Source organism: Micromesistius poutassou, assembly GCF_964030765.1.
Source record: "Micromesistius poutassou genome assembly, chromosome: 8".
In the NCBI taxonomy this organism is placed as follows: Eukaryota; Metazoa; Chordata; class Actinopteri; order Gadiformes; family Gadidae; genus Micromesistius; species Micromesistius poutassou.
Genome location: NC_140278.1, coordinates 16,775,426 through 16,799,060, shown reverse-complemented (window position 1 = coordinate 16,799,060; position 23,635 = coordinate 16,775,426). Strand labels below are relative to the sequence as shown.

General features: G+C 42.0%; 2 protein-coding genes and 1 pseudogene across 3 annotated transcripts; all 3 read left to right on the top strand.

Annotated features, from left to right (window-relative positions):
• Positions 1-11: 11 nt before the first annotated feature.
• Positions 12-8,511, top strand: mettl6 (methyltransferase 6, methylcytidine). The gene is made up of 5 exons (XM_084471443.1): positions 12-367; positions 463-597; positions 7,430-7,600; positions 7,901-8,042; positions 8,140-8,511. Exons 1-5 carry the CDS (start codon positions 77-79, stop codon positions 8,295-8,297), a joined length of 897 nt encoding a protein of 298 aa, XP_084327569.1. The 5' UTR covers positions 12-76; the 3' UTR covers positions 8,298-8,511.
• On the top strand, positions 4,765-6,829 carry LOC311351627 (4-galactosyl-N-acetylglucosaminide 3-alpha-L-fucosyltransferase 9 pseudogene; annotated as a pseudogene). Its single transcript, XR_014684153.1, has 2 exons — positions 4,765-5,087; positions 5,720-6,829. The product of XR_014684153.1 is annotated as a 4-galactosyl-N-acetylglucosaminide 3-alpha-L-fucosyltransferase 9 pseudogene (transcript).
• A 964-nt stretch (positions 8,512-9,475) lies between the features above and the next one.
• Positions 9,476-11,908, top strand: LOC311351799 (C-type lectin domain family 12 member B-like; the record flags this gene model as incomplete). The annotated part of the gene is given in 7 exon segments (XM_084471937.1): positions 9,476-9,557; positions 9,560-9,585; positions 9,589-9,685; positions 9,852-10,151; positions 11,088-11,239; positions 11,553-11,662; positions 11,752-11,908. Coding segments are annotated over 7 exon segments (924 nt in total).
• Positions 11,909-23,635: the final 11,727 nt, after the last annotated feature.

The window sequence follows — 23,635 nt, the reverse complement described above, 5'->3', positions numbered from 1 at the left end:
CTCATGTTGTATACGCTGCTTTTGGTGCTGACCACTGATTGATACAGTGTCAGGCGTTGAAAACGAACTATCCGACATGGAATCGGAAATAAAGTGTTTTACAAGCGATCATGTATCCCCTGAAGATCAGTCTATTATCGATAAACACCAGGGTGAAATCAAAAGCAACTCAGACATGTCACTGAGCCAAGAAGAGTCACATAAACTCCCCATTGATCAGACTCTGGTCTCAGAATTCAAGCAGATGAAATTAGAAAAGGAAGCGCAGAAAAACTGGGACTTATTCTATAAAAGAAACACGACAAATTTCTTCAAGGACAGACATTGGACTACGCGGGAGTTTGAAGAACTGAAGTCGTGCAGAGAGGTATTAATGGATGATGATGATGTATATTGATTCCGTGATTTACACAAACGTCTAAGCGAGTTTTAAATGTCGTTTTATTCTTTCTGGTTTTTCAGTTTGAGTTCCAAAGGCTGGTGCTGTTGGAGGCTGGTTGTGGGGTAGGAAACTGCATTTTTCCTCTGCTGGAAGAGGATCGCAACATCTTTATCTACGCCTGTGACTTCTCACCGAGAGCTGTGGACTTTGTCAAGGTATTACATGCTTTGTTGCTATATAACCATCGAACTGTCTTGTATCACGGATGACTCCCTCTCTATGTTAAACACACGCTATTGCATTCAAACCGTCTTATTGGCGGATACAGTTACCCACCAATTAAGTGGTGATGCGATACACCTTTGCTCTGCTTATTGAAGCTGAATTGAAATATAATTCCGAGGGAAACTCCAGAACAAAAGTAATGCTTTTTTTAAGGCTAGGGTTTGGTTCTCCTTTCACTGTCGTCCGAGAGGGTTCTGGTTTCAAACCCTTTTGTCTGAAGTATACTTGAGAAGGAAAATTCAAACAGCTGGAGGGCCTGCAGCCCAGATGGACATAACCTGCAGCATCCAAGGACACGGGTTGCTGAAGTCATACAACGGTCATGAGTGGATGCCAGTACATGCTGACCGGAGAAGAATCTCAGAATAACTTTGAGGAACCCACAGTAACGAAGAAGGGGAAAATGGGTGCAAAGAAGGAAAGCAGAATGATTTGGATGTATGGATAAGGCAGGGTGTGATCCAGGTAATGGGACCTCGACGACCTACTGATTTTAAGACACACAAAGGAAGCTGCGAGAAGAGACACCATGACGGTGATATATCATTGAAACCTTGGGTTTCGCCATGAACTGGGAAAATAACTCGCTCCCTAGCCATCGACTAGTCTACTTGGGGCTTTGCCTAGACTCGGCCATGATGTCAGCGAGGCTCTCGCCTCCTCAGTGAAATCCCGTAGGTTCCCCTGGGCAGAGTGATGGGCTGGGGAGGAACGTGTCTCTCTGGTGAGTGGCTGACACTCCCCAGTTCACACATTAATGTGCTGGAGCTCGCCACAGAGAGGAAAGTGCTTTTGCATTTCTGGTGCGCGGACATCACCTTCTGATCAGAACGGACAGCGTGTCAGTGGCGGCTTACAAACAGGGGGGCGTGCGCTCCTCTGCTCTCCAACGGGCAGTGGTCGAGCTCTGTCTTTGGGCTCATCAGAATCAGCTCAGTCTTAGAGCCCTGCAAATCACGAGCGCACCAGAAACTTTGGAGCAGACCTCATGTTTCGCAGTGGTCACCGCCGAGTAGAGTGGCCGAAGTCTATAAGGCAAAGCCTAGACGACTACACATACAATCATAGAACTAGAAATAAAGTAACATGACTATTGTTTTGCTTAACGTTCGCTTCTGTCATTTGAGTCTAGAGAATGTGATCCCATGTCAGCCAAATCATGGAGATGTGCTTGAGCTGAGCACGAGGCCCGAGCCTTTGATAGTGAAGGCACTAAAATGGAAGCTAGCGCTGTCACCGCAAATAATTATTTTACAGAAAACCCGATCAAGAAAAACGTTCTTTTCAGTCAAGATAAGTCAAAGTCAGTTTTATTTTTAGTTACTTCACATAGACATAGGTCTCTGTCTGTATGCTGGCATTAGCATAACAGTGATGTGATCAGAGAGTCCAATGTGGGGGAGGGGGGAGGCCTTGTATGCTCCTTTGTGGGTAGTGTAGACCAGATCCAAAATGTTATCTCCTCTTGTTGGGAAATCAACATGCTGGTAGAGTTTTGGAAGGACAGTCTTAAGATCAGCATGATTAAAGATGAGAAGCAGAGTATCTAGCTGTGGGTGGTGGGTGTTGACGACACTATGATCTCCTGGATTACTGACTACTTGACAGGCAGGCCACAGTTTGTCCGTCTGGGTGTCCTGTCTGACGTGGTGGTCAGCGATACAGGAGCTCCACAGGTAACTATGCTTTCTCCCTTCCTCTTCACCTTGTACACCACTGACTTTCAGTACAACTCTGAGTCATGTCACCTGCCGAAGTTTTCTGACGACGCTATTGTCGGGTGTATGCGACTTTGTAGAGTGGTCCAAACAGAATCACCTGAGTCTGAATGTCAACAAGACCAGAGAGATGGTGATCGACTTCAGTAGGAAGAAGAGGATGACTTCACAGCCTCGGGGTCGGGGGGGGGGGGTGGTGGAGGAGGTGGAGGACTACAGATACTTGGGAGTGGTGATCGACAACAGACTGGACTGGAAATCTAACACAGAGGCTGTGTACAAGAAGGGGATGAGCAGACTGTATTTCCTGATGAAGCTTAGATCCTTCGAAGTGTGCAGCAAGATGTTGGAGATCTTCTACCAGTCTGTTCCAGCACCATTGTCTTTGCTGCTGTGTGTTGGGGCAGCAGCATCAGAGCCACCGACACCAACAGACTTGATAAAATGATCAAGAAGGCTGGCTCTGTACTTGGTCTCAGGCTGGTCTTTTGAGTGCGTGGTGGAGAGGAGAACGCTGAATAAACTGTTATCCATCATAGACAATGATCAGCACCCTCTACATCACACAGTGGTCAGACAGCGGAGCACCTTCTCCCACAGGCTGCTCCAGCTCCGCTGTCGAAGGGACAGATACAGGAAATATTTCCTGCCACATGCCATCACATTGCTCTGCTTATTGAAGCTGAATTGAAATATAATTCCGAGGGAAACTCCAGAACAAAAGTAATACTTTTTTTAAGGCTAGGGTTTGGTTCTCCTTTCACTGTCGTCCGAGAGGGTTCTGGTTTCAAACCCTTTTGTCTGAAGTATACTTGAGAAGGAAAATTCAAACAGCTGGAGGGCCTGCAGCCCAGATGGACATAACCTGCAGCATCCAAGGACACGGGTTGCTGAAGTCATACAACGGTCATGAGTGGATGCCAGTACATGCTGACCGGAGAAGAAAAGCACCGACACCAACAGACTTGATAAAATGATCAAGAAGGCTGGCTCTGTACTTGGTCTCAGGCTGGAGTCTTTTGAGTGCGTGGTGGAGAGGAGAACGCTGAATAAACTGTTATCCATCATAGACAATGATCAGCACCCTCTCCATCACACAGTGGTCAGACAGTGGAGCACCTTCTCCCACAGGCTGCTCCAGCTCCGCTGTCGAAGGGACAGATACAGGAAATATTTCCTGCCACATGCCATCACACTGTACAATAACAGCTAAAACTCTGGTCATAATAATAATAATACAGTCTCAAAGCACCTTATGTTTTATCTGTTCACTTGCACCTTATATTTATACTTTCTACTTTGCACTACAATTATACTGCTTATTTATAAATTTTTCATATTACATTTTATATTGCCTCTTTTTTATATATATGTCAAGGTTGTTTCTCTCTATTTGTATTGTTACTGTGTGTAATGCTGCTGCTACACTGCAATTTCCCAGCTTGGGATCAATAAAGTAAATCTATCTATCTGTTCATAGAATTCAAAGGCAAATCTATGTGACTAGTTTGCTTAGAAACTATATCAGTCATGAAAGTAATTTCAACTACTACAACTGCACTGAATATACTGCTAGTTGTTTCACTTAATGTTGGGCCACTGTTTTTCAGTTTTGTGCCATCATTGAATGATGATGTATGTGAGCCCTTTGCACTGAGGAACATACTCATCACTCATGTGGCTGTTGTTTCTTTTAAAACAAATTTGTTGTATTTGTCGTTTAACAAGAGTATAGACTTTATATGTTAAAAATGTATTTCAGCATGGAAAATATTAAATTAATGTATGTTGGTTCAATTAAAGGGGTAGTTCGGAATTTTGGACTGCTGAGAAAGTAGTCCCTCAAAATGTAATGCGATCATTGCGATACAAGGATAGTTTTATTCCTAACATTCTATCAACACGACATTTACGATAGTCTGCCGTTATAACGTAACGGCAGACGGCGTTATAACGGCCAAAGGTACACTTAAAGCTACAGCAACTCTTCTCTATGTGACATGAAAGCGGCACCAACCAGATAGATATGCAAATATATGGAAAAAATAATATAATTTACATAATTCTTAATAACTCTACAGTTTGCTAACCTGTTGGACAGCTAACAGCAGTCAGCAGCTGTCTCGAGTAAATATTCCTGCTATATTGCAAATACATATACAGCTATGTATAACTCTTTATACATTTATCTGCTGGGGTTGGGTTTGTAGGCCTACGTCCGCTGATTGTTGGCCGGGGGGGCGGGGGGGGGGTTGTACGTCCGCTGATTGTTCAACAGGAATTTAACGGGAGTTTTTTTTTTTTTTTTTTGGGTTAGACATTTGGGTGACATTTGTTGCGTGTGCGTGAGAGCGTGAGATTGATGCTGAAAGCGTGAGTGTCACGCCAGATGCGTGAGAGTTGGCAACCCTGCTCAATGAGTCATTACATGACTATGTGTGTTGGTGGAGGTGAGCATCCTGTCCTAGTTCATTCCTTCTGCTCCATCGCATGAGGTTCAGCTCATTTTGAAGCCAATATGTGTATTTATCAGGTAGGCTGCTTTGTGGGAGTGTGCACACTCAAAGGGGAAGGACAGGTATTGCTGCAGCCCGCATACAGCACACATACAGCACACAACAACACAAAGCCGAACACACCCTGGCCCAAACCGGTTGACCTGAAGTATCACTAGCCTGGTTGACAAGGACAATCTACAAAAGGTGAGTGGTTTATGTGTTTTTTATTTATCATGGTCTGCATCCATACTTTTAGTAAAGGGTAGGCTACCAGCCTCCTGCGGGCAACTAGAAATAAGTAAGGGATAATGTAGCCTGTAGAACGCCGGTGATTATCAGGAAATAAGGAACAGGACTTGCTTCGCCCTGAAGGGGCTTATTTTCGATAATGACCGGCGACGGATACATTATCCCGCTTATTACACGGCTACTTGCCAAAACGAAAAAATAACTTCACACGGTGTGTCTTTTTACAATTAATTTGTTACCAGCATTCGTAGTGTTGATCAGCAGAGAAATAGTCCGCCAAAGACGTTGACGTCGCTTAGCAACCGAATCCGCTGGGGTTGTTAAGTTACCAGACTACTTGTGTATTTGAGTCAAACGAAAGACGTGAAAAAATTCACTTTACTTGACAGCGGTCATTATATGCTTAGCAACGGTCATTATCTAAAAATAATTGACCGCAGGAAGTCGGGAAGGCCCATGCAAGTAAACGGAGTATTCAACAGCATTTAGAAGAGCCATGTTATAATTGAATACTTTTTTTCTAACTCTTTATTATTATTATTAATTATTATTTTTTAATATTTATAAATTCATTCATTCCTTGACAGAACCAAAGGTGGACGAAGATGACGTGGTCACGAAATGTGTTGGCAGCTGCTCTCATACTGGGGTGCACCACTTATGTGTACTTTCTTTACATTCATCCCTCCGTGCACATCTGCCCATCGGACGGACGTCTCTTTGCGAACTACACCAGTGAAATGAGGGAAGAGACTCATAAGAAGCCTCTGCTGTTAATCTGGGCCATACCGTTGAATGTTAAATTTGATTTCAATGATTGCAAGAAATATTATAATATCTCAAGCTGTGATCTGACATACGACAGATCCTTATACCAGCAGGCGGACGCGGTCATGTTCTATCAGAAGAATATTCACAGTGTGACCCACATGCCACAAGGACCACGCCCACAACGACAGAAGTGGATCTGGTATAACGTAGAGTCGCCAGCAAACACAGCCAAGCTCCCAGGAATAAATAATATATTCAACCTGACGTTGAGTTACAGAAGAGATGCTGGCATCACTGCGCGGTATGACGTTGTGATCAAGGATGAACCAGGTGACCACTTCGTTTTGCCCAAGAAAGATAAACTGGTCTGCTGGATGGTTAGTAACATGTGGTCTGCTGGTTCGCGGGTCAGAACAGCATACTACAAAGAGCTCGTCAAGCACGTCAAAGTGCATGTCTTTGGTCTTGGGTTTGGTGCTGCACTGCCGGCGGAACGTTATTACCCGACCATGCAGAGTTGCAAGTTTTACTTGGCTTTTGAGAACTCCGCCCACAAAGACTACATAACAGAGAAGGTAAACGGACCCTTGTCGTCGGGAACTGTGCCAATAGTTTTGGGGACGTCTAGAGACAATTATGAAGAATTCATGCCGGGTGATTCTTTCATTCACGTCAAAGACTTCCCCGATGCCAAGGCGATGGCCGAACACCTGCTCGAGTTGGACAAGAACGACGAGAAGTACATGAAGTACTTTGCGTGGAGGCGCTTTTACACCGCCACGCCGCATCTTCTGACCACTAAAAACGAGTTCACGCAACCCACCTGCTTGGCCTGTGACCACATATCCAGAGACAATCATTATAGCGTTGTTCATAATCTGTATGGGTGGTACCATTCAAGCAGATGACTGCTTTATGTAGTACATTTTGGGATACATAGTGGGTTTAAAATTTTTTTTTTTTTAAAGAAAGCAACTTATTTATATTTTGTCCAAAAATGTCAGCCCTTGCTTTCCGCATCCGTTTTCATTTATGAATCTATTACTGTTCAAAAATGTTTTGATCAATGAATTGACTCAATTTCCTTAGTTGCTCCCCTGAAGTATATTTATGTTGTATTTTGGCCACAAAATGGCCATGGTTGGGATTGGCTGGTAATTCGTTTTATTTATTTTTACATCATGGATGACAGAGCCATTGATTTCTTCTCTTCCTGGTTTACATGTTATCAGTGACTGATCTATAAAATGAAGGGTGTAGTAGTTAATAACTCACCTATTCTTGTGTGTGTGTGTGTGTGTGTGTGTGTGTGTGTGTCCTAGGGAGTTGTATTCGAATTTAAATAGATTTAGAGCATCTCCCTACATGGTAACAGAATAAACAATTATAAAAGAATAAAAGAAAATATACAAATTAATGAAACACCATCCCTGTAGTGGACTACTGGGATCACAAGAAGCTGAAATCATACATCAAACAAAGGAGAAGATGTGACAGATTTGGTCAGCCTGTGTGTCTGTTGGCAGCAACACCCCCTGTACTGCCCCGAGCGCTGCAAGGCCTTCCGGTGTGACCTCACCCAGGATGACCTACGGGGCGAGGTGCCGCAAGCCAGTGTGGACGTGGTCACGCTCATCTTCGTCCTATCCGCCATCCACCCCGACAAGATGGTGCAAGCCCTGGAGAACATTTTCCGGGTGAGGACAGCAATAGAATCGCCGTGTTCAATGTCACATTCTCACTAGCTATATATTATTTTGTATTTTGTGCATCATTCAATTCTACTTTTTTTAAGCCAGACCAGTTCTGATAAAACCTGTAGCGGAAACCCTTACTTAACAGACTAGCTAACCCCCTACCTGCTCCCACGTATCTGGATTTACTTTAAGTCACTTTGGATTTAATGTCTGAATGACTGAATAGTAAAGTAGTTCCCTTTAAATGGAAGGTGAGCGTGGCATGGTACAGAAACATTTGCCTCTGTTTGTGTGTCTCAGGTGTTGAAGCCAGGAGGCTCTGTGTTGTTCAGAGACTACGGGCTCAACGACCACGCCATGCTGAGGTTCAAAGCCGCCAGCAAGCTGGGGCAGAACTTCTACGTCCGGCAGGACGGCACCAGGTCCTACTTCTTCTCCAAAGGTCAGTTTTATTATTGTACACGGAAGGGTCATCCATAGCCAAGTGCAGTGCATTCCCCTGACTACAAAATACTCTTACGTGTCACTTCCTTCTTCAGAGCTCCTTGCTGAACTGTTTGAGGGGAGGGGCTTCCACTCGGTGGCCAATGACTACGTCTTCAGAGAGACGGTGAACAAGAAGGAAGGCCTCTGTGTGCCTAGGGTGTTCCTACAGAGTAAGTTTAACAAGCCTCACCAATCAAAGACTTTGCCCTGAAGAACCAAACCCAACCCTATATACACAAGGATTGTTTTTCACCATAAGCAAATTGGTTGATGATTGAAGAAGAAGATCACTCACCAACTGAAAACTGTTAAACGGCAAATACCATGTTGCCAAGGATCTATGCTTCCATTTTGACTTGAGGATGAATATCTGATTCTACACACGTTTTACATGTTTTAAACCTTTTTTTTATTAAAGGAAAACAAAATAAAAACAATACCAGTGTTTTTCTTTTTGTAGTGTGATTTTAGTTTGTGTGGACAACCAGCGATAAAAAAACTTAAAAACAAGAAAATATTCCAATTGCCCTGTTAATTTTCAAAAACCTCCCTCTGTAAATAAGTAATACATTAATTATTATTAATACAAGCTACATGAAAGCCATTAATTTGTAATCTCAGAATAGACTAAATGATTTTTAATGTCAGTTGACCTCATTCAATTGAAGCCCACCAGCACTCTTGCCAAGACTTTGGGCTTACTGCATTGTGTATGTCCTCTAGTGGTAGGTTAATGCACTTATATATATTTTTTTACTTTATTTTGAAAAGTGAGATTTAATAAATTACATTTGTCTTTGATCAAATGTTTCATAGCCAGACATTTCCTATACATCTATCTAGTTGAAAAGCCTTTAATTGTTGATTGAGACAAAAAAAAAAGTAATTAATGGGGACCAGTGAGATCAGTCTATTGAGCCTTGAAAACCCCCGCTTAACCCCCACCAAATATCTGTGGTCAGAGACAAAGTACAACAATATATTTCCTCATGGGACATGTGGTTGGAATATTTCAACATGTTATTGGCAAACTATGACTACAGACACAGAGGGAAGTGCCACATCCTCCACCCAGAAATAAGTTGCCAACAGAGAAAGGTTTTCTCTATATCTCTGTGATACACACACACCTTGAACACCGATAAGTCATGCAGCGGACTGATTTGGACTACATCAACTCCCCTTCCTCTTCATCAAATGATAAAGATGCAACGGAAACTGAGAAACCGAGCTGTGTTTCTGGTAAAAAAAAGTTTGATTTTTGTCAAAGGGACACTATCAGGTCAACAGGTATTCGTAGACAGACCACTTGGATTAATCTGAAATGTAATGTCAAAATTTGGACTAACAGTTGATCACTATTTAATTTAAATTTGATGAGTTCACATTATGTTGCTTTACTCTTTGGTCAAAGGTGGGGGGGGGTATATTTTGAGGATCAAACTGTTTAAATGTGGCACATCAAAATGTGTGTGTTCATGCATGTGTGTGACATTTATTAAACAGTATTGGGAGTTTGCAGAGTGGTTGGTGTAAGTCTGGGTCTCCTCTGCGTTCTACAAGCCACCCTCAACATTTCACTGCGCCTTCATAAAACCTGTGAGTAGGCATATATCCATCTGTAACATCACATTTTCTCAGCAAACTATAAGAGAAAAAGGTTTAGGTTTATGAGAAGCCAAGGTTCCAGGCTGAGATCCCTTTGGTGTTGACCCTGCCTCACTAAAGAGGAACCTCTGGCCTGATGTGTATCTTCCCTCCCCAGCCCCCGAGCCTTTCGGCTTCGGCGGCACTACAGATTGGGCCGTCGAAGACTTGGTTTCAATGAGATTTCACTTGATAGGGCAGAGGCAGGAGCTACAGAAAGCACACGACATTCTAGAGGCCCAGTTCATAAACTGCAGCCAGTCTCTGGGCAGACGGATCTACAACCCACATGTGGAGATCTACAACATGGTGGTCCGAGAAAGAGATGTGCTGAGGGACCAGATCTCCCGGCAGAGAAATGTGGTAATGGAACTCAAGAACCAGAGAAGCAGGCTGCTCATGCACATTTCTAAACTGGGTGAGTTTTATTAGTTCCTAAAAACATTGTATGTTTTATAAATAATTTAATCTAATAATCCCAGATGTGAAATTTGTAACTTTTTTTTTTTAAGAAAGTACAGGTTGGTAGTTTACATTTAACAAAAAATATTAAAATATATATTTTTACAGTACAAAATAATGCAGAAATTGTATCTAGGCCTTTGAGTAGTAGCGATACAAGTCTGATTGCAAAAAATAATTGTACATTACGCACAGTTGAGATACTTCACAGTATGGGTAACACTTAATGGTACAATAATGGTACGTTAAATAACCATTAAAGAAGATTATTTAATGCAGTAAAAAGCATTAACTAACTAATTTACTGGTAATATAATGGTTATTTCTGCTTTAATATAATGGTAAATTAATATTGACCACATGTTGTCTTAGAGTGTAGTGATTAAAGTGTCAAGTAGCATATATGATATTGAAACTATAGGCCTATACTGACTATTCTACAGAAGTGTTATTTTTTTGTATTTTATTTATTTAACATGTAAATAAAATGTAACTAAATAAATGGCGTTTGAGCTGTTGTTAATCACAGCTGTGATTATCTTACTCATATAATCCCAGCTGTTCTGTGATTTAGTATAACAGCACTCCCTCTCGTGTGATATTGATTAATTACATGTCAAGAGACCTTTTTCACAGCAGTCATTCGGGGGAAAGGGGTCACTCATAACCCAAATGATGGGTCTGCTCCTTTAATGAACAGGGCACAGGTTCGTAGACTTAACTTCACTGGTTAAATCGACTTCCCCTGTCCTGGTGCATAAAAGGAGCAGACCCCTAATTAGCATTATGAATGACACCTGTGTGGGTCTACTGTGACTTAAAGTACACCGGTGTAGTTCAGTTCAGAACTGTAGTCTCTAATTGCGTTCTGCTCTGTCGGACTCCTGACCAGACCCAAGCGTCCCACGCTGTCCCCCAGACTGGACCTCAGAGCAGTCCAGTTGTTACCTGCTCTCCTCCAGTGAGGGAACCTGGGAGTCGGCCCGTCAAGACTGCCTGGATAGAGGCGCACATCTGGTGGCCGTTAACAGCCAGCGAGAGCAGGTTGTGTGTGCGTGTGTGTGAGCATGTGTGTGTTACAGCATGTACTTTACATATAATCGTACATACTTCATATGTAACGGCATGCATTTCACATGTAACGGCATGAACTTCTTATGTCATAAAGTTATGAAACGGCCTGTAAGTGGTGGCAAACACCAACCACATTGTGTAGTTACAGGCTGTTCCATAACATTATTACATTGAGGAAGCTGGGCTGTTACATGTTGTAACATTAGCTATTTAATTACACTGTGACAATGGACTCTTTAATGTGAAGTGTTCCTCATAAAGCGATTGTCGTTCTTGTTGACAGATGCTGATCCTTACGATTGGATTTTTAGTAGATAGAGTTTGGATCGGCCTGCAATCAAGGGCTGGAGAATGGGACCCTGTTTGGGAGGATGGGACGGCGGTGGAAAGAGGGTAAAACATAACATAACGTTCACTTCACTAGAACATTGCATTGTGATGGCTTAATTCAAAACCCTTATTTACCCACTTTGCATGTTTAGGTATTACAAAGAAAATCATTTTTCGGAGTTCCGCAATCGTATGAAGAGGAAATGCGCCTACTTGGACCAACAAGAGAAAATGAATCCCTTGAGAAGCGCCTTCTGTGAGAATATGAACCACTGGCTCTGTGAGAAAACACCTGACCTGTCTGAGTAAAGGTTAACAGTATACATGCAGTGTGTATGTAGTGTGTTAACTGTGGAAAATCATCACAAGAGTCCATTTCATTACCAGGATTTCACATATGACGAATTTGTAATAAAAAAAATATACCCCCATAAATAATGAATAAAAATATACTGTATAAGCCTACAAAATATGAATTATGCTTATGTTTTTACATACTTGGTAATATTATTTTCTTGTTCGTTTGCCATTTTCATTGGCGATTCAACATGGATAAAAATAAACAAATGGGAAAAGCAGTTGTGTCCAATTTCGTCCTTAGACACTAGAGGGCGGTGTCACCTTTCATCTTTCCATCCAAGTAATTTATTTTGTTTGAGATTGATATCCTTTTAAATAAACTTGAGTTACTTATTTTCTCATTTTTATTAAAAAAAACGTAATGCACTTTTTTGGAAGGTAGTGATCATGTTTTACCCATGTTTTGCCTACCAAGAAGTTATACAATTAGTAAGGGATAATCAGGGTGGGGCAGGGCAATAAACAGTTTGATGTGGACGGCTTACCGCCCGAGACGAGCCGGGCTGTTTATTGCAACATAAACATAATAAAACAATTAAAATACTTTAATAATTATGCTTTTTCTTATTCGTAGGCCTATTGCATGCTTATTAAATGTATACTCTGTTTGTTCATCTCCCTCAAAAAGTAGTCCCCTTTAGAATTACGGTGAATAACGTTAGCTCAGCTGTAGCTAATTAGTTTCTATAGCAACCGCAACGCTGCATCTGATCACTAGTTTAATAACGTAGTTGCTAAATGTATCTCGCTTGCGAAACTATGTATCGACTGATCCTCCGACACATTTTAGAAACTTTTTTAAACAAGGTTTATTTTTACAATGGACCTCATGTTTGTAATTTCTGTGATAAAAAAAAAAATACAAACGGCGTATTGATCTACTATTTGATGACGCTGTGCTCAGTCAGCAGCAAGTACAACCGACAAGTCAGCGGGCAACCTGCCGGGTTAATGCCCTCCTCCCAGCCAATCAGAATCAAGCATTCTTAAACGAAGTAATAATTTACTTTATATAATGTCTTATCACTCACAGTTGCCGATAGGCAGAGACCCTATCTATCTGTCTTCAACTGGGCAGATTAAGGCTGATTGAGGCGGCCTGTGTGTGAAAAGCTGATAGGCCTACTAGCCCTGCAGATAAGCCGGTCAATAGATCTCGAGACCGGACAATGGCAGTTGAAAGCTGCCGACGGGGAGGTGGTTGTAGTTGGCATGGCGATGGACATCTTACCAACAACACCGTTGGTTTACGGTCAGACAAGGTGTAAACTATGGTTGAAGCTCATTAAATTATTCAAATTGCTATTTTTTGGGATCGTTTGTGCTGCAACGAAATCAAAATAATTCGATTTAGTAAAAAAACTCCCGTTCTCTTTGCTCCTGTCACTTTTTTTTGTTTGCCATTGTAGCGTTGCATTTTACATAGGCCTACCTTTGATTGAGAGATGAGATGGAATTGACGAACCAATCAGGAATCATATACTTTGATTGGTCAGAAATTAAACTGGCGTGGTCTAAAATCTAAATTGGCTCAAACAGCGACACGCGCGGTCAGTAATCACTTACGCATCTTAAATTAACCCCTAACATATTATCAAATATTACTGATTAAATAAAAAAAATCCAATAGGAAAGTAAATGTTATTTGGCACGACAAATTAACTGACTCACGGGCCCGTGCAGAGAAAACCGATTGGCTGCATGGACCATTATATGCACGAGCCCGAGCACGTGTGGCGGCAGGAGAGGCATATCGTGCACAGTTCATTGCACCAACCCATTTGGTGCATATGGTAAAGAAACACGCAACTCCATTCGGTGAGTCGAAATATAAATGGTTGTGTTGAAAATGAATACTACTTCTAATCCCCCTGTGCGTTTGCCTGGACAAAACACGGCCAATAATCCCGGACAAAATGTTTAAAAAGATGGACCGTTTTAGCATTTAGGCAATCACGTGCACCCCCCACCCCCTCTTGAAAGAGAGCGAATGGTGACGCGAGGAGGGCGGGAGGGTGGGGGAGAGGGATGCTCCAAGGATGGCGCCGTGTGCGTGGTGGGGGTGGGGGTGTGCGTGATGGTGGGGGGCGGTCTACGTCAGTGCAGAATAGATCACAGGGCTACACACATTTTACACAAGGTGCCGGGCCAGTAGGAACCCAAGCCGGATTTTACATCTTCATTCTTGCCCATCGCGCCACTCTCTTCCACAAACAAGCTAATTGACCTCTCAGTTTGAAGGTAAGATAGAAATGGGTTGTGCGCCGTTTAATTTGGATAATATTCCATTCTAACACCCTTTCACTTTCTGTCAATGCCCTGTCGCGGTGACAGATGTGAAGGTTGTTACGGGTTTTCCCCCGCTTGTTATCGTACTTACACGTAACTATAAGCGACGACTCTTAACGAATTCGAGAGACACATCTTATTGTGAATTATTCACAAAGGAAGCGAAATGCAATTTTTACAATGCGTTTGAGTAGGCAAGACAGTCTTTGGTTGTTTCCAATCACATGCTTTTAATTTGGCATCTTGCCACTTAAAAACATTTTGTCTTAATTGTTATCATAGATTTAATGAGCCGATACAGCCTGCGTCTTTACTCCATTTTGTCTATTTGTCTTATTCTGTTTTGGATATAGACTATTTCTTGCTGAAGACGTTTGCAAATCTATAGCCAACCTCTCCGCAAACGTCACAACATATTATCGGAGGCCAATGATCATATTTTCGGATTTAATCTAGCTTCAGAAGTGTTTCATTGTCTGATATCTCGACCATCAAGGCCCATCCATGTAGCAGCGTGTCCTCGACGCATCGTGCCGCTCAATGACCTTGTCGAACCCCCCCCCCCCCCCCCCCGCAGCTGTAGATGTGGACGGACCTCGTTCTCCATCCATAAAGACGCACCCAAACGCATGTTTGATGATGTCCTGGTCTCCTTTTGTGGTTCTTCGAAAACAGCTTCGTTATTTGAGTTGTTTTGAACGTAACATTGGTGGGTCTTTTGAGAGGCCTATGCATGAATGAATATCAGGGTTGTTTTTGCTCTTGTCCGTTGGAGGTAGAGGGAGGCAGTGGTTGCCAACAAGATTTAGGGGCTTTCAGACCTACATCGTAGGCCGTTTGTCTGTAAGCAAATCAGTTATGGTGCATTAGGGCAATTGCGTGCTCCAACAGACACATCAACGCTTTTGGCATTTATAAAATGATTATGAAACGAGGTATTGTCGTGATTGTGGCAATGATGTGATTATAACACATCCATCACTGTTTTATTAACGGTTTGACAGATTTTTACTGTACGAATTACTGTTCATAGCTGTCTAATAAAGACAACCCACAAGCCTGAAATATGCAGGAGTGTCATTTAGTGTGGAATGGTTCTACAAAGATCCAAAAGGGTGGCATTCATGTTTCATTGTTAAAAACATTGTTGCCCTCAACCCAATACTGTATTCTCTTTTTAAAACTGCAGTAGGTACGATTAAGTAAAAATACATTTATATGCAGTCAGAAATATTCCATTCCAAAGTTTCACAGCTAGGGCCACTCCTTCAAATCAGTCAGAGAAGCTCAAAGAGAAATAGGGTACCCCATTTCCGTCAATCAACTACATGAACACAATTCAAGGTTAGTATAGCATTTTGACTATATAACTTGCCAGGTAGTATAGTAGCTGGTTGTATTATAAACGAGGTGGAGAAAGAGAAGTCAGAGCCTTGCTATGAAATTAAAGAATGGGATATTTCTGCTCAGAATGCTGCTATACACTGGTCAAAGAAACTCTACTACTACTACTTACAGTAGAGTATGAGTTAGTGTGTCCACGTTAAGGTCTACTTGATTTAGTAAATTTAATTACATAGACAAATAAGGTTGTTTGACTACCAGGTGAAAGGTTCTGGGTTCCAACCCCAATACCCCAAACCTCCATATGTCTACCACTACGCCGTCTACTTGCTCATTAATGACATATCTAAATCATAAAGTCACTGGATAAAATATTTAGTTAAATGACCAAAGTGTAAAGGTAATAGTAGAAACCTTTGGCTCCATCTTCCTTGTTTAACTAACATTGACTGTTCTGTCAAGTATATGTAACTACTAACAGGCTATGGTTGTTAGTACACCATGAATACTGCTGAACATTATATTATGATCCTTGACAATCACGATCAGTTAGGGTTGTGCGATAAGGACCAAATCTTCTATCATGATATGGGTCTTTTCATATCTTGATAATTATATATATATATATATATCACAACATGGTAAATTGGCTACAACATGGCTGTACATTTTGTGAATTATTTTTACATAAAATAACCACATGCCTCATGACTACTTTTGAAAAATCCTGTCACGACAAATGAAAGGGACACTCTCTTTTGTCCTTAAATATTAAAATGACTTTGAGCTAACCCTGTCACACATGAGAAAAATGTAAAAAAAACTGTTTCAAGTTTTAGAAATCTCAAATGATCAGCCAATGAACAAAATATGAACTCAGAGTAACTCGTCTGCAGGTCCGTTGTTAAAATGTAGACAAACCCACAGTTTCAGCTGAAATTCAAATTTTGGTGGAGCAGGGGGTGGGCGACCCACGGCAACATTGGGATATTTTTTTGGTACCGTCATTGTGAATGAGCGTCACAATGCTGCATTATACTGAGCATAATGCTCACTCGGACAGGGACATCAAAAAATATACCGCTGCTCCGACAGAGCGCCACACATCCACACACACCGTAGCGACGCCCCAACAATGTCTGGCACAATCTTCAAAATCAATGGCCGTCCAGAACGAGCTCCACATATCCGCACACTATAGACTCTTACAAACTTGTTTCAGATTTTCCTTTCTTTTCATCACTTCCCTTGAAAGCAGATCGCATTTTTGACTCTTGTTCTTGTCTCGGACTGCTGCGGGGACGTTCGTTCTGTGTGACATTCCTCCATGTATGTTTTTGTATTCGTCGAGCATGCGTAGTGAACGCAAAGCAGGGTCAGAATGAGGTAAAATACTGCCGTAAATAAAATAGTTATAGGAACAATAGAGGGAAATATCTATTGATAGACATTTTTCTATCGTCATATGGAGCTGCCCTACGATCAGTGCAATTTTTCAAACTAGGATAGCTCATAAACCGTAAACAAACGCACAAACACACACACACACACACCATTAATGATCATCTTTTGAGGAGGAGGTGAGGGTTGCTTGCTTAGTAATTTCCTTGTGCAGATGATCTTGTGCGCTGAGATGAACTCTGTCATAGGTTATAACAGAGCTCTCTGCATTAGCATAACAGCCAAAACTGGACGTCATCAGGGCATTTCAGAGGTCTGTTCATTATTTATTCTTGGCAGATTCATATTGTTAGTCTGCACTCCTGCAGTCTTTTTAGAAAGCTTACCCTTTGAAGCCGTCCAATTTTGATTGTATGGGCTTTTGCTTTTGATTAAAGTGCTGAATTACAAAATGTAACACATCTGCTAGTGGCACATCTTTTGCTGTCTGCAAAGACCAGGCAGCTTTATGTAGGATGTGCATCTGGGAGTTTCTTTCGTTTCACATTTGGTTTGACCAATCATGTTGCTGGAAGCATCGCTCACTGCGTGATTGGTGATAACAACAGCAGTATAGTAAACTGTAAAAAAAGGCATAAAAGATCTCAAATCAAAACTATTCAGATATAATACTCTCATGTAAGCTCCATCAATGAGTATTCTGTGGTAGAATATCTCTGTCACGAATAAGGAAACAAGGCGTTACGCCTGTCCTTGCAGTTTCTGGTTTCCGGCCCAGGCTGCATGCCTTCGCACCCAGAAGTTATGCTATAACATAAGAGGACTGCTGGATCCCAGGTTATTTTGGAATATATCCATGTCTCCATCTGATGTATACTCTACTGACTAATCAATGGCTCCCCTCTGTTCACTGCCGAGAGAGGACCAGTGGAATCATTGATTATTGTCGAGCACCCCTCCACTCTTTTGAGTGGTAAACGCTTTGGTTTGCCTCGCTGCACACAGCACAGACTGACAAGACTGTGCAAACGGTGTTGATGAATTCAGAGAGCAAATCGGTCATGATGGTTTCTGAGTTATGCAGTGCTTAGGATATCGAAATGGTGAATGTCTCTCAGCTATGGAATTATCCCTCCTGCAATAATCCCTGCGGAAGAATATTCTAGAACCCCTTCTAGAATATTCCAGCGATAATGGAATATATTATTCAAGAACTTTTTTGCTGATAATCATTATCTGTGATATTCGCTGCTTTAGAATATTCTAACATAATATATCTATTCTAGATATAACCATCTAGATCATTCAAGAACCGGTTTACTGATATTTGTTTCCTTATTATCGCTGGTGTCTAATGCAAAGTTTTAAGCTACACTTTTGAGATTTACATTATAGATACAATTACAAACACAGTTTCATTTGTAAACCATTAGACATTTACATGGATCTTGGCGACCTTGTAATGTCTCAAACATCAGAAAAGTGTGTTAATTAGGATTGAGGAATTCTAAGGAATAATATCTAGGATATATGTCATTAGTAAAAAATGCCTAAAAGGTGCCAATTTCCAGACAACATGTTATGCAGGATGTGTAAAACAGGGAGCTGTAGTCCTTGCCCCCAGGGGGGCTACATTGGCTACATCATCCATGTATGATGGATACAGAACCTGTTCCCGTACCAGTGCGACCACACAGAACCAGACCATTGCACATGTCATGAGCTTGTTCCTCCTCCTCAGTTTTTCCCTTACGGTCTCTGCTGTGACCAGAGCCAAGATGGATGCCAAGGGGCTGACGTCACTGTGTGTTTGACATGGTGTTGCTAGCCGGCTTGGTGCCACTGGGAGGATGGAGACTGTGTGTGTGTGTGTGTGTGTGTGTGTGTGTGTGTGTGTGTGTGTGTGTGTGTGTGTGTGTGTGTGTGTGTGTGTGTGTGTGTGTGTGTGTGTGCGCACGCGCACGTGTAGTACACACACACACACACACACACAGAAAGCCCTCACAGGGGAGCGATGACGCTACTCATGTAGGGCTGAACTTTCCCCTCAGGGGATTCCTGTCTGCACGACACCAGTGTCTATGTGGGGCGGGGCTGTGACATCACAAGCCTCACGAGCAATCCCGTGGCTCTGTCACCGTGGCTGTGGGCAGGTGTGTTTGGACAAAGGGCAGTCCCAGGCTGATATTTCACTGTAGACGGGGCCTGTATTCATCTCCAAGGGTTCAATGAGCCCAGTAGATTATGATCTATGATTCAGTTAACATCAGGTTGATAGAATAATGTTGTGTTATATATTGTAATATGCAACACAGATTGTAGCATACATGTATGAGTGGTAAAGAATATGATTGTCACTCTGGAGTTTTCTCAAATCATATCTCGAAATCTTAACAAATATTACGTTATTGCGGTTATTATTATACAAAATAAAATTCATGATCTTCATGATGCTCACCCACTCCTCCACCTTTTCCAAATGTCAGAAAGATTTTTAATAATCCCAAAATATGTTAGCCTAATCAAGTCCCCTTTGGCACCGTTTGTTTTGTACTGCTTTTGTTCAGTTCAACGCTAGGCCTACTCTCTGTGTAAACAATCTACAATGGACCCTGTGGGCTATGGGCCTGTGTCTATTGGAGACCAGCAGAGAGAGAAAGTCAATTACACCACTGTTTTTTTGCTCGCTTGCCCGAATATATTGCTCCGGGCACTGCTTGGCTGCCCGTGTCCCTGCGGCTTGAAAAGCAGACCTGAAATATTTTTCAACTGGTCATACAGGATGCAAGCGAAAACCCAGACCAAAGCAGCCTTTGACAGAGAAACTGAGCTTGGAACAACAATCAAGGGTGAAGTATATAATATATAGATCTGCAATTCACTATAGCTTTATTGATACACAGTGTAATGCATTGTGTCGTTGTGTGTTACAGTGTGCTACATGAGTTCAGTGTATTGTAGTTTACGTTACTGTGCAGAAGAGGGTAAACAACAGGTAGGTTGGTAAGTAAGTAGATTGTGTGGTGGAAAATTCTTCCAACTGTATTTACAACGCAACTCAGAATAAAATTGGTCTGCACAGAGAGGCCACTCAAGATGACAAGCATACATGTTTGAAGCGCTGAAGTGAGCCCCAAACAGTGGGCACACTCCAGTATTGAAGCAGAGAAACGTCCTTGAGGGCACAAAAGCGGATAAGGGTGCCACGACTCCCTTCGGCCATCTCAGGATGTAGTTCACGGTACAGCTTTGAATCAGCCAAGGCCTTCTCAGTTCCACCCCAAGGCACATAAGTGCGGCGCAAACTGTGAAATGGTTACTATAGAAATAAAAACTGAGAACTTACAGTGACTTATTGTCTTGAGAATGTCATGTCTTCTGGAAATGTCCATGACAATAGGTAGATTAATAGATAGATTGACAGATGGACTGTCTATCTGGTCATTGATGGACAGATGGACAGACAGATAGATTGACAGTAAGAGGACAAACTCTGACAGACAGACAAATGGATGAATAGATGCATAGATAGTTTTACTGTGTGTGGCGTGGAGAGGAGTAAGGGGTGTCAATGGTGGAGGAGCTATGTGTTTGGTTCTGCACAGTGCTTACCATTACCAGGCAGTCATGATTCACAACTATCCCACTGAGACATCTACATCATCCAACCCCCCCCCCCCCCCTCACTAAGGCAGGCAGGCATTGTACCTGATACTTTAAACACTTTAACCTAGAATTACATGTAATGCACATATTTACAACCACAACTAGACAAATATACACACTCCTCTTTGACTCGTACGTCACTCTCTCTCTCCCCTTTGTCTATCCCTCATGTCCGACACACAGTGCAAGAAAATATTTATCACTAGTGAAACACATCTCTGAGAGGAGTGTTAGGTGTGCGTGTGACAGTGCACATGTGTGTGTATGTGTGTCATGTGTGCACAGCGTGTGTGAGTAAGTGTGAGTGAGACGTGTGATGCGTGGCGCTGGTGGTTATATTCAGTGACAGCTGAAGTTGCTAATCAGATGCAGCTTCAAATAAATGCATTATCTTTCCTTGATCTTTTTATCTCTTCTACCGAAATCACCTTTCTATTTTAGAGCTGTAACATATACATTTAAGAAAAAGGCAATAGTCAACTTATTCACTGAATGTGGCTTATCATCCCTGACCTATCAGTCCTACTTTTCTGCATGATTGAAATCAGTTTATTTTAATTTATAGCTCTAAATTACCAAAATAAATCAAATCAAAATCTGGATGAATATGTCACATTTTTAGTCGCAGGACTAGAGGGGATTTCCTGATGCAGAACTGCTCAATGCATATATAATCATAGGTCCCACCCCCGGTCTGCTCTTTGTACAGCTGCGCTCAGCACGTCCTCGTTCTCGTGTCTTTTGTGTTCATCTCACACAAGCTGTGGTCTCTGTAGCGTGCATCAGTGTCTGAACCACAGTAGTCTCACCTTCCTTGTGTGTCTATAACAGGGGCGTCCTACGCTCCGAGGGTGAGGTGAATGGTAGTCAGAGAGGCGTAGAAAGGCAGCTGATGGCCACAGCAGAGTGCATGAGAGCGCCCCTTCCCCAATGCATCCCCTGAACTGACTGAGGTGGAAAGTCCTGGACTTTTCGAATCTAGCGAATCTAGCATCTGGGCTCATACAGAGACAGGCACGGTTCACTCAATACCAATATTCTGACAGCGCATTTCTCTCATCAATAGCTGATGGACGACTTTGGATGGATGGATGCCATTTCTAACAAATTACATTCACAGAATTGCACTTAGATCTCACCTACAGCACCTTAAATGTATGTGTGTAACATGTTTTGTTTTGGGGTCTTCTAATTGCTGACTGCTACGTCTGAAATTATATTCTAATCTATTCTATTCCAATCTGATTACAGTTCTATTCTATTATTTGAGACTGGATGGGTAGACATATTTTTGTGTTCTTGAAAAAACGAATCATATCTATTTCCTCATAATGTTAGTGCTATGTCACGACATTCTGCTCTCTGATTGGCTGGCTGTCTCCCTGTCCGAGTGGCTCTGGCTACCAGCCAATCAGTGGACAAAAAAGAAAATCAGGGATACTGTCTCTGGCATAACTCATCACAGGGACCCTCGCCAGATGGCAAAGACATCCTGGGATCAGCCAGATTGTTTACAATATCTACACACACTGTTAGTGTCTCTAAATTTGTGTCTTACACTAACTTGTCTGTTGGCTTCAAGTAAATCAAGTGTGCTTCTTGTCTGAATGCGTATTTTATGCCAGGACACTGGTAGGGTTTCTGAGTTATACACCAAACTTTAAACCATGCATTCTGGGTATATTGGCTCGTGGGTCGGTGAATACGTTATTTAGTCATTTTCTTTTTTAATTTGTCTGCTTTTAACATGCTTTTATCCAAAGTGATTTACTGTGCTGCAAGTGTCTAAAACCTGGAAATAGTGCAGAGTAGCTATTGGAATCCATAATGCAATATATTTGTTGTGCATAGCCTACTAGTTACATCTCAGAGATACAGGGATAGTAAAACTCAACAGAGTGTTTTCTAAATTCAACAGAGGAGTTAAAAACAACCAAGGCCACAAGTCTGTATCGATTTGCTTCTTTGTTTATTAAATTGGCTGTCTCTCGACCAAACACATCTCAATCTCGCTCTTTTAACTTTGTTTGTATCCACTCAGTCAGGATAATCCTCCCTTACGACTCCATTAAACTACCTTATCCCCCTCGTTACATCGTAAAATCACCTTAATTCAATCCCCTGAATAATCCCCACGCCGTGTTTTCAGCCACGACTATCCTTTAAGGAAACAGATTATGGAACTGTAAAATACCCTGGGTTTACCGAAGATGATGAAGAATATCCGATAGGTTCCTCTGTGCTGCTGAATCACTCGCCTCCATCTGTCGATCTGATGGCCTGTGTCCAACACTCCCATGATGGGAATCCATTCTGGCTCATTTCTATTCATAGGACCTGCAGCTGAGGCTGTTTTTCTGATCGCAGGCAGTCAGCACTCTATGGATGCTATCAGTGATTCAATCACATTGGTATTTATTTTACCGTGTCCAATCTTGACAGTGGCCGTTGAAGGACTTCTCCTTCAATGAGCCAAACTCTCCCTTCTCTGCTGTTGAATGGTTATTACGGTACATCATTAAGAAGTGTTCCTGTCTCTCTTTAAAGGAACATAGCGGTCAGGGCGATCAAACCACTATAACCACTATAGCTTCACAAAAACATTCATTACCAATATAATTTTTCAAAATGACTTTGTTGTGCCGATTCTGCCAAAGAGCATTAAGTGTGAGGGTGCTCTAAACACAAATGTAAACAATAATGATTATAATGGTTTATACACCCAGACGATGTGGTCCTCTGAATACTTTCAGTGGAGGAGCGTTTTGTGTGTGCACTAAAGAAAGGAGAAACTGAACTAACAGTGTGCAAAAATCAGCTTAACAACCTGAGCATGGCTGCTACCTATCTGTCTTCGCCTGACCAATGGGACATCGGTGGCAAACAGGGCAGACTAAGGCAGCCAAGCCCATATCAACGAGCATGGAGTGGTATAGTGCATAGATATCCATCTACTAGATGACTCCATGGTACCTG

Bases quoted from the DNA above. Each gene is read 5' to 3' on its own strand.
- mettl6 (XM_084471443.1), top strand. From the start codon at position 77: ATGGAATCGGAAATAAAGTGTTTTACAAGCGATCATGTATCCCCTGAA. The intron at 368-462 runs GTATTAATGGAT...CTGGTTTTTCAG, and splicing joins AACTGAAGTCGTGCAGAGAG to TTTGAGTTCCAAAGGCTGGT. The intron at 7,601-7,900 runs GTGAGGACAGCA...TGTGTGTCTCAG, and splicing joins CCCTGGAGAACATTTTCCGG to GTGTTGAAGCCAGGAGGCTC.